We start from the raw sequence: 11,275 nt of genomic DNA, 5'->3' as shown, positions 1-11,275 counted from the left end.
GATCTTGGCAGAAAGCAGAGTATCAGAGAGATATCGCTCTGCGTTTCATTGACAATCCGGAGGCTTTTGACTTTTGTGACTTTTTGATCACAACAAATTGTGGTTAACCTTGAAGAGAATGGAAATCCTAGAACACATGATGGTGCTTATGCGAAACCTATGCTTGGACCAGGAAGCAGTCCTCAGAACAGAGCAAGGAAACACTCCATGGTTCAATATCAGGAAGGGAGGGCATCAGGGATGCATGCTGTCTCCATATGTTTTCAAGCAATATCAGATCATTTGGGAGGCTGGGCTTTATGAGTAGGAATGTTGCATCAAACTTAGAGGAAGACTCAACAACCTGCATTATGCGGATGACACAACCTTGCTTGCTGAAACTGAGGAGGACCTGAAATGCTTGCTGCAGAAGGTCAAGGACTGTAGTCTTCAATATGGATTGAAACTCAACATCAAGAAGAGAAAAATTCTGACCAGTGGGTCAAATGGTAGCACTATGATGGATGGATAAGAGATTGAAGTTGTTAACAATTACCGTTTGCTTAGCTCCACAATCAACATTCTTGGACCAGAAGTCAGGAAATCAAAAGACAAATTGCATTAGGTAAATCAGCTGTCAGGGACTTTTCCAGAGTACTAAGAAGTAACGATATCAGTCTAGAGACTAAGGTGCACCTAATTCAGACCATGCTTTTCCCAATTACTTGCTATACTTCAGGGAGCTGGATAATGATGCAGGAGTGGCATCCACTTCCTAAACAACATGCCTCTAGAAACTCTATGAACTTTTAGAAACAGCGTTATAGAGTATCTTCAGCTCTTTCTGTTCATAGGGTTACTATGAATCATATTCGACTCATGACAATCAACCACAAGAAGAAGGATGACAGAACAACTAATGCCTTTGATTTGTGGTGCTGGATAAGAGTCTTGAACATACCATGGACCGCTAAGAAAACAAATAGGTCTATCTTGGTGAGGATGAAACCAAGTTTCTTCTTGGAGAAGTATGTCTCACATACTTCGGGCATGTGGCCCTGGGGGCTGATCCTTGGAGAAGGACATCATGCTCAGAAGGGGGAAGGGACAGCACAGGTGAGCAAAACCTTGAATTAGATGGATTGATACAGTACCTAGGGCAATGGGGGTAGGTAGGTAGGTATGTCGGAGTCAGTGAGACTGGCTCAGAACAGGGCAGACTTCTGAGCTATTAATACATAGGGTCGTTATGAATTGCAGGTAACTCAACGGCACATAACAAGAAACAACAACTTACAAATGTTTTTCACCAGTAAATACTCTTTATATAAGAAACACGTAGGTTCTCAATTGTATCTTTTTGTTGTTAAGTGCCATCGAGTCGTAGACGACTCATAGTGACCCTATGAACTTAAGACCTGAACACCTGTAAAAACTGTTAAGACTTATTTTCAATTTTTCCTTAGGAAGTAAAAAAAGAAAAAAGTACAGATTTGTTTTTCTCTCCTTATTTCACGTCTTCAATTAACTTGACTAATATTGCATGTGCTGGTTCAGTTCATGTTACAAAATACAAATCTAGTCAATCTTTCTGAGAGTTGTTTTACTTTGTAGTAAAGTCTTTTGTGGAAAGAAATCTATTTTAGTGCATTCCTGTGCAGGCTAGCAACATGTGCTTTCCTATACTCAATCTCTTTAATGTGTTTATTGAAAGATTCATCAGGTAACACCTCTCACTTGTCATTCGTTTCCACTGAGATGAGAGGACACTCTAACAAACAACCTACTTTACTCCAGGTTTATCTTCTCAAACAAATGACCCATCTTTCTTTGAACAAAACTGTTTATTTGGAAGTGTGCGTTTTATCTTATATTTCCTCTGAGAAGATAGTGGCAGCATGGAAATGAAACCCGTGATTTTTGGTCCCACTATACCCAAATAAGGCACATTCTGAAGTGTGGTATGGTGTGGAAAAAAGCAAATAAATATTCAGTCTGCCAAAGGATTTTCAAATGTCTTTTCTTTCAGAGTCCAACATGCTAGGTGCCCTCAAAATTTGCATGAAAAGTGATCCAAAATATTTTGAGCTTTGTATTTGGGTTTGGGTGTGTCACGTGCTGGAAGGAGAGGAGTGTAGATTAGCCCTTCACTCCAGCCCACACCCCTGTGGTGTTCTCAATAGCTGGGAAATGTGTGAGGTGAGAGAAAAACAAAGCACTGAGGTTGCCTCCAGTGAGTGAAGATGAATTTTCACACACCGCCTTGGGTTTTATACATTTCGAGACTGCAGATCCTCCTGTATAAATTATAGTAAATTCTTTTTTATTGAGGCGGCCCTAAAATAATGAATTTCCAGCATTTTCAAGATTTGGATTGGCCTGTTGCAAATACATTATGTGTTGTTTTTCTTCATAGTGGCAATGCTTATTCAAAAAATTATCTGTGAAAATGTTATTTAAATTCTCTGGAAAAAAATGAAGCACGGGGGCACATGGAAGGAAACGGATTTGGACAATTCGCGTTGTTCTAAAAAGCTGTCTTCTCTTGTGAGCTCACTCCCAGGCAGTATCTTTGAAACTGTTCAAACTTGTCAGCTCCCAAAGCTGGAATGAGAAGACAAAGATGACGAAAGCCAATCTATAGAAAGCTGTGGTTTTCTTTTCACTGCCCTCCCCCCCAACATCCGTAGATGGCTTGAAGACGAAATAAATAAAAGGGGACTTCTATGTCGATAGTAAGATTGACGTGATATAATACTATTCAACGTAATCTAGCCTGTTTATTGTGTGGATTTTATGCCAGCAGTTCATTCTGCCTTTCTGAATATAAAGGAAATATTTTGACTCGGTACTTGGGATGCACCTCATTTCCTCCTTTGGTTTGTAATTGTTCAATTAACATTAGTGAGTTAGTAAAACAACGTGCTAACTTGCAATTGTTAAATTTCAGGATTCGACTGCTCTAGAAGGAAGGTTGTGGCAGAGAAAAGGGGCGGGGAAAGAAGAAAATGAGGAAAGAAGAAAATGAGGAAAGGAGTAAGGGAAAGGGGAAGGGAGTGGGGACAAGAAAGAGAGTGAAAGACTCAATAATGCGTCCATTCAGGAGGGGAGTAGAATTGTGCCCTCTGGACTAAGGATTTTTGGGAACCAGTGTTTGCTCCAGGAACAGCTACGGGAGTTGGTTAAATTCAATGGGATGGCGCAGCTAAAGCAAAACTCCACAGACCGTTACTCGAGCCTCTCCCCACTGATTGGGGGCGGGGCTGGGCGGGGCGGGCCAGGCGAGCCCTGGAGCAAGGAAACCTGCACCGTGCTGTAGCCAAACACGACCGCGGAGGAGAAAACATAAGGAGCAAAGGACAAAACAGATAAATGCAAACGGGGGAGGGAAAATACAACCTCTTGGGCTTTAAATTGATTTCCTTGCCTTAGAGAAAGGGAAAGGGGTGAGAGGAAAAAAAAAAGGTCCACGTGCCTTAGAGAAAGGTTGCTGTGTTAAAGCGCCACCTTCAGTTGGGTGAAAGCGAAGTCGGCAGACGAGGGCTCTTAGAAAAGAAATACCGGCTCTAGGGCAGCGACGACTAAGGGGGAGTAACAGAAACCACCCCTTGTGCGAGATGGGCGCAGAGAAATCCTCATGCTGGATCACACTGGCCATCGCAGGCTGTGCGTGTGGATGAATGTGTGCATGAGAAAGTGAGCGTGCAGGTCCATCTGCTCCTACACTAACATTCTTCCTGGAGAGTGAGGATAGGGATGACTAAAGTCATCCTGAGGACCTCCTTTGCAGATTGCGCCGGTGCCTAGCATAGCTCATTCACTTCGGCTCCCGCTGTTAGCAGCTACCACGCATCTTGGGGAGAAGGCGCATATGTGCACACTCGCGGATTTTTCAAAAATAACATATTTCTAGACATGCCTCCTCCTCTATCTGCGTCCCCCCCTTTCTAAAGAAGCCCCGAGGGCGGGGTGAAAAGGGGTGGGGCTGCAGAGTTAATAAAGGGAGATGGGCGGAGCCGGCTCCCCGCTATTGGCTGACTAGAGGAGTGATGTCACCCATATGACACCCTGATAACTAGTTGAGAGAGAGCCCTCAACTTTTTGCAGAAGGAGCGCGCGCGCCTTGGAGTGCTCCGTGTCCGGCGCTTGCGGCGGTAGACCACTAGCTGGAGAGAGGGGTCCTGGGCTGCTTCCACTGCCACCGCGCCGCCTCCGCCTCCGCCGCCGCCACTCCACTCGAAGCCCGCAGCTACCCAGAGCGAAGGCGGCCGTCGCCGCCGAAGCACCCACAGCCGCTGTGTGCAGTTTGGAAAGGGGGGCGGGGGGGCGGGGGGGAGCAGCCGACGCGGGGTGCCGAGGACTTTGCAACTTGCCCGGGAAGGTGGAGGGGTGGAAGGGGGAGGGGGATCTCCGCACGAGACCAAGTTGCTTTGGTTGGAACGCAGAGCACCTCAACAAATCATGGTGCAGCAGGCGGAAAGCTTGGAAACTGAGAGCAACCTGCCCCGAGAGGCGATGGACACGGAGGAGGGCGAATTCATGGCTTGTAGCCCGGTAGCCTTGGATGAGAGCGACCCGGACTGGTGCAAAACGGCGTCCGGCCACATCAAACGGCCGATGAATGCCTTCATGGTGTGGTCTAAGATCGAGCGGAGAAAGATCATGGAGCAGTCCCCCGACATGCACAACGCGGAGATCTCCAAGAGGCTGGGCAAACGGTGGAAAATGCTGAAAGACAGCGAGAAGATCCCGTTCATCCGGGAGGCGGAGCGGCTGCGACTCAAGCACATGGCCGACTACCCCGACTACAAGTACCGGCCCAGGAAAAAGCCCAAAATGGACCCCTCGGCCAAGCCCAACGCCAGCCAGAGCCCGGAGAAAAGTGCTGCAGGCGGCGGGGGCGGCGCCGGCGGGGGCACCGGCAGCGGCAAGAACTCCAAAGGTTCAAGCAAGAAATGTAGCAAACTGAAGACCCCCGCGGCCACCACAACTCCCACGGCCGCTTGCCCCAAGGCCGGCGTGGGCAAAGCGTCGCACCACGGGGAATACGGTGGCGACGACTATGTATTCGGCAGCCTTAAAGTGAGCGGCGCGGGGGGCAGCGGCGCCAGCAAGACCGTCAAGTGCGTCTTCATGGATGAGGAGGAGGACGATGACGAGGATGAAGACGAGCTGCAGCTACGGATCAAGCAGGAGGTAGAGGAGGACGACGAGGAGCACCCGCACCAGCAGCTCCTCCAGCCGCCGGGGCAGCAGCAGCAGCTCCTCAGACGCTACAACGTCGCCAAAGTGCCCGCCAGCCCTACTCTGAGCAGCTCGGCAGAGTCCACCGAGGGCGCGAGCCTCTACGACGAGGTACGGGCCGGCGCGACCTCGGGCACCGGGGGCCACGGCGGCAGCGCCAGCCGCCTCTACTACAGCTTCAAAAACATCACCAAGCAGAACACGCAGCCGCTCGCGCAATCGGGGCTCTCGCCTGCGTCCTCGCGTTCGGTCTCCACCTCCTCCTCATCCAGCAGCAGCAGCGGAGAGGACACCGACGACCTGATGTTCGACCTGAGCTTGAATTTCTCCCAAAACCCGCACACCACCAGCGAGCAGCAGCTAGGGGGTGGCTCGGCAGCGGGAAATCTGTCCCTTTCGCTGGTGGATAAGGATTTGGATTCCTTCAGCGAGGGCAGCCTGGGCTCCCACTTCGAGTTCCCCGACTACTGCACACCGGAGCTGAGCGAGATGATCGCGGGGGACTGGCTGGAGGCGAACTTTTCCGACCTGGTGTTCACATATTGAAAGGGACACCTCGCTTCTCTCGCTCTTTTCCTTCGGCGGGTGCAGAGCAGGGTTCCTTGGGAGAAAAATCATGGTGATGATGATGTAGGTGGTGGTGGTAGGGTGGAGGGAAGAGAAGAAGATGCTGATGATACTGATATGATGTCTTGACGCAAAGAAATTGGAAAAGATGAAAATTTTGGTGAAGTTAAAGTGAAATTAGTAGTTTTTAAACATGTTTTCTCTTTTTTTTTTTTTTGGTCCCCCTCCCTTTATCGTGTCTCAAGGTAGTTGCATACCTAGTCAGGAGTTGTGATCCTCTACCCTGAAATGTGTTTTGTAATTAATACTTTTTCTTTTTCTTTTTCTTTTTTTAATTCGTGATTGCAACAAAGGCGTAGGGGACGGGGCGGGGGAGGGGAGGGAGGAACCGCTCCGGAAGGCGCTGTTTGAAGCTTGTCGGTCTTTGATTGAAATCTGGAAGACGTCTGCAGAGGAGCCTTTTGGCAGCACAACTGTTACTCTAGGGAGTTTTGTGGAGTTTTTTCTTTGTTGTTGTTTTATTTTGTTTTTGTTTTTCCTTAAGAGATCTTAAAGAACTGGTGGGATTTTTTTTTAAAAAAAACAAAAACAAAAAAGGGACCATTGCAACTTTTTTATTTTATTTTTTTGGAGGGAGAAAACTGATGTCTTCTATGCATCCGATTCTTAACAAAACTGCAGGGAGCTTGAAAAAATGCAGACTGTACAAACGCTTACAAAAAACTGTGAACTGACAAGATCAGAGTTTACTTTTCAGATCAAATTGTTTATGGTTTTACAAATGTGATTTCTACTTGCCAACTTTTTTTTTGTAACTTGTTCCCTTATACCTCCTTGATTGAATACCAGACAGCCTAGACCTCAGTACAAAAGGTATTGAAACATTTTTGATACATAACAGACCTCAGTCTTTTTTAAAAATTAATATATTTTCAGGCGTATTTTTGTACAGTGAAAAGGGAACATTCTTGCTGTGTTTTTTCAGTAAGACTTTCAGGCACTTCTTCCCTTTTGATTTCTTTTTTTTCCTCCGTTTTTTAGCATGCAAGTATGTTGGTACGTTATGTCCTGGTTTAAAAAGGATTAAAATTTTTAAATAATCCTTGCATCTAAAGGCCTTGTGGTTTAAAAAAAGCAAACTTTTTTTTGTACAGCTATAGTAGAGATTTGTTCAATATTTGTAGGTAAAGATTTATTGAAAATGGTGATATAGACCTCAGAGCTGTTATCTTAGTTTAAAGATTGTATATGTACTGTACTATATAGTAGGACTTTATGTATCTCATACGCTGTGATATGTGGATGGGGCCCCAGATGGAAATTTTGAAACTGGATTCTCGATTTTTAGCAAAAAACAAAAAAAGGCACATAGTTTAAAAGTTTCTCATTTTGTGCAATATTAATAAAGTACAGACCATCTGCATATTTTGTAGCAAATGGTGGCAAAGCAGACTCATGCACTGTCAACATCATTGCCTGGTTAATTTTTTTAAATTTTATTTTATATTTTTTTTGGTGCTGGAAGTCTGTATCTTGACAATTTTAATAAATCAGCTGGAACTGATAGAAACTCGCATGGCCAGTGGTCTCTATAAAGTCAAACTAGAGGTCCCATTGTCACAGCGCATTCGGTGGCGAGGCTGTGGTGTGTGCGGATGGGGTGGGGGGCGGAAGAGAATTATACATTTAGAAGTAGTTAGGCTTGAAAGTGCTCAATTGGCTCGCCCAATTATATCCGGATTTCTTTTTCCCCTTTTCCGGCTAGTTTTTAAAGGCCAAGGAGGAGTAGTAGTCTTTCTGCATCCTTTTGCCATCACCTCCCTCCCCCTCTTCTCTCCGTTTCCTTTCTCACCTCTTTGCGCCATTCCCGCCTCCCTTACTCTCTACCCTCCCACCCTGGCAGACTGCGCCGGGGAAGGCTCAGGAAGATGGCCGGGGGAGGGGGGGATATCTAGAGAAGAGAAGATTTCAGGCTCCTGGGATCATTTCTCTGCATTAGATGCTGTGCGTATTCTCCACTGGGCTGGGCGACCCAACCATGAGGTTTGCGGGCTGTGGGTGGCGAATTCCACCCACCCACGGCAGAGTGTGCGCCCTGAGAGCTGTGATTCCTGGTCTTGGACAGCCGTTTCCTTCAGAGGGTGGGAGCAGCGGTTTTCCGTTTTGATTCCCCCCCTCCCCCACCTCGTGCTTGTTATGAGAAGAGGTATAGGACAGTAGGCAGCGCAACCGCAGTTTTTTACCTCTAGCGGGTATTGGGTGAAAAGAGATGTTTTTTGGCTGTATGGCTCTTTCCGGTTTCCCAAGGTCGAGGGTGCCTGGAAAAAGGTGGGTGCTGGAGATTGTTGGTGAGCTCAGCTCCTAAAAGGAGGGATAGAGTTTAGGTTAACTGGCCCTTGAGAGTGCGGCAGGGACCCAGCTAGGCTCCAGGTCTTGGCTGGTGGGGAGCTGTGCGGGAGGTGAGGTATGGACAGGTCCATAGTACCCTGGAGAAACATGGAGTGCTTACTGTAAGATGAGATTTGCCTGGCAGCAGGGCGACCATTCAAATCTAGTGGGGGGAGGGGGCACGTTCTGAGATGGGGTGAGAGGCTGGCGCGAGAAAAGCGCGCGCGCTCAGGTTCAACTCCGGGACTGCAGGCTGGGCGCGAGCCCGGCCGGGAACCTTGTAATTCTACAGGGAAGGACTAGGGAAGGGGTTGCCTTAGTTTTTGCCTCCTCTCGCCGTCACCTTAGGCTCTTTTGCCTGCATCTCGTTTTCAATATTCTAGGGACAGGTTTCCCAATGGAGGATGGTACTGGCTTTTGCTTCTTGACTCACCTCGTTCCCCAGAGGCGAGCTAGGAGGGACACTACCACTGTTTGTTCCAGGGCCTGCGAGATTAGGATGAGATCTGGACTGGGGAGTTGCCTGGCCCTGGGGGGGGGGGATGTAAAATAAGGAAAAGACGTTTCCTCCACCCCCCTTTCCACCTACCCACCAGGGCCTCTCGCTGGAGCAAGGCGCCAGGGATCCTCACCCCTCCCCCTCTCTCCCGCGCTGGCTTCCTGGTGGCTCGCCCCCCGGGAACCTGCCTCCTGGGTTTAGCTGCCTTGGGAAAGACTGGGTCTGCTTTTTCATTTCCCCTCTTCTTCCAACTGCCTTGTTCCCTGCGCAGGCCTCAGAGGGCGGTGACAGCAGCGCCAGCCCTAAACATTTCTTTTCCACGCGTGCGCCTCTGTCCCGCGCGTGGGATCTCTGCTCCCTAGAGATTACTTTCTGTGCCACCCGTCGTCCTTCTCTCCACCCCAGCCTCAGCCTGTCGTTGACCCCACTGCAGGCCCTGGGTAGCGGGCTGGGCTAGGGATGCACGCCAGAGGTTCCTGCCCCCCTCCCTCCTTGCTGTACCGCCTCTTTTCCTGGGGGGCAGCGCCCAAGGCGGGGGCATTGCTCGTGGCTGCCTCAGCCTCTTGCCTGACAGCTACAGAGCTAAACCTGTAGCTGCGGGGATTCGATTGAGGGCGATTTTCTGTAGCTAATTGAAACTTGGTACAAAATCGCCACGTCTTTTCTTAACCTATGATTTAACAAGGTTTCGCCTTCCAGTTTTACTGAAGTTCGGCAAGACTAAATCAAGTGTCCACACACACTACCAGGAGCTGTTAGGCCAAAGGGGCCCCGTCGTCCTTCCTTCCTCCCCCTCCCCTTTTCCTCTGCCTCTCGCGCCTCGACCGAGCTCCGGCGCTGGGCGGGCCTCCAGCCCAGCCCCCAACCCTGGGATGCCTAGCGAGCAATCTTTTTGCTACAAATGAACCTATTTCTGTTTTGTAGCTTTTTCCTCTCAATGAGCCATCAGATTTCAGTAGTACACTTGGGGAAAGAAAAGGGCTGAGGATGTTAACAGGATTCTCAATATAGAACTGGATTTCTGAAGTTGTTTACCGTTTTGTTGTTGTTCCCTTCAAATGATAAGACTAATGGAGTCATTTGTCAGGCATTTCTTTTAGCCATGAATAAATGAACCAGAAGTTTACAACTGACTGTTCTCTGAGCTGGTGATTTTACGTGGTGGCCCTCTACTGCAGTGCTAAAACTTGTTGAAAAATATCCAGTATCCAAATTCGTAAGGCTAATGTACTTTGAAAATTTGAAAACCTTGCATGTTACTTATGTTTAAATCATAGAGGAATTTTGGACATTATCTGTGGTGAGATAGGAACTTTAAGGTAAATGGATAACGTAATAATTTGATCTCGTAATGGAAACAGTCATGGTTTTTTAAAAAAAAACAAAAACTTTCGCTTTCTAGTAAAATAAGAGAAAACTAGTTGGTTGGCCATCTAAACAGAAAACCTGTTAGAACTCAGGACATGCTCTTGAATGAGCCTTTTACAATATTTAAAGCTGTTTTGATGATTGCATTGTGAAAATCATTCTCAATTCTTTATTGACTGTCTGCAACATTAATACGCAAGGTATTCTTGCCACTGGATAGTCCTCAATAAAAGATTAATTGCATCTTTTTTTTTTGTCTCTTAAGTAATTTTTCTTTTTTTTTTTTTACTTTAGCATTGACAGAACATCTTAAAATAGTAACGTTGAATGGAGTGATATGCCAGTGGGTATCCTGCTGTTTATAACTAGTTCACAGACAATGATGGTGGCATTTTTTATAAGATTTCCATCTTTAAAAACTTGAACCAGCATTCTCTTATTAATTCTTTAAACTGTGGAAATAATCTTCCAGTTCTTACACTCTTGATATGCATCCCCCTTTATTTAAAAAAAAATATGCTAATGAAAGGCAGTGTACTTAAACTGTGCTTTACAAATACGTATGTTATGAATGACTACAGTCACAGGGCAAATTATTTGTAGAATGATTATTCTTTAGCTAGACTTTTTTAAAAAAATCATTACCATCCTTTGGGGCAGAGATGTTTCTTTTTAATGTTAATCAAGGGGAAGTGATTTAAATATGCATTCTTCTGTAAGAGTCAGGAAGATTTAGGTGTTGTTTTTTTTTAATGAAAGAAAAATACTGTCAAAAGACAGGACTTGTTTTTCTCTTAATTGGGAGTTGAAACCCTAATTATTTAATATCGGTATTGTACAAGAAATGGAGATTTGTTTTTCACTTCAGAATTTAAATGTTTGGTTTTTTGCCCAAGGAATCTGAGAAATAAAGCAAATAAGTTGCTCTACTTTAAAGTAGTCATTCACTATAAATATATCAATCTTAACTTTTTTATTCTCTGATGATTAATAATATGTATATTCTTACTTTTTCCTCTAATGTGCATATGTATTCTTGTGTACATTTTGGAGAGAGGTTTTCTTGGACTCTCCAATTTATAGAATCTTTATACTCTTTTACTGCGTGGTCCCCTGATTTTAACAGATTTCTGAGGCAAATATATTTGTGCTTTTTTCTTATGTAGAAATACCAGTGAAAATAGTTTACTGAGTTGTCAGTTTTATCAGTAGAAAAGAAACTTTCTTTAT

At 46.1% G+C, this 11,275-nt stretch overlaps 1 protein-coding gene across 1 annotated transcript; it reads left to right on the top strand.

Annotated features, from left to right (window-relative positions):
* The first annotated feature begins 4,396 nt into the window (after positions 1–4,396).
* Positions 4,397–5,769, top strand: LOC102848732 (transcription factor SOX-11-like). Its single transcript, XM_006895734.1, has one exon. The coding sequence runs from the start codon at positions 4,441–4,443 to the stop codon at positions 5,767–5,769; it is 1,329 nt and encodes a 442-aa protein (XP_006895796.1). The 5' UTR covers positions 4,397–4,440.
* Positions 5,770–11,275: the final 5,506 nt, after the last annotated feature.

Source organism: Elephantulus edwardii, unplaced genomic scaffold, assembly GCF_000299155.1.
Source record: "Elephantulus edwardii isolate Elephantulus edwardi_28Jun2011 unplaced genomic scaffold, EleEdw1.0 scaffold00175, whole genome shotgun sequence".
Classification (NCBI taxonomy): Eukaryota; Metazoa; Chordata; class Mammalia; order Macroscelidea; family Macroscelididae; genus Elephantulus; species Elephantulus edwardii.
Note: the sequence above shows the minus strand (reverse complement) of the source record. Positions and strands in the feature narration are given on the sequence as shown.

Bases quoted from the DNA above. Each gene is read 5' to 3' on its own strand.
- LOC102848732 (XM_006895734.1), top strand. From the start codon at position 4,441: ATGGTGCAGCAGGCGGAAAGCTTGGAAACTGAGAGCAACCTGCCCCGA.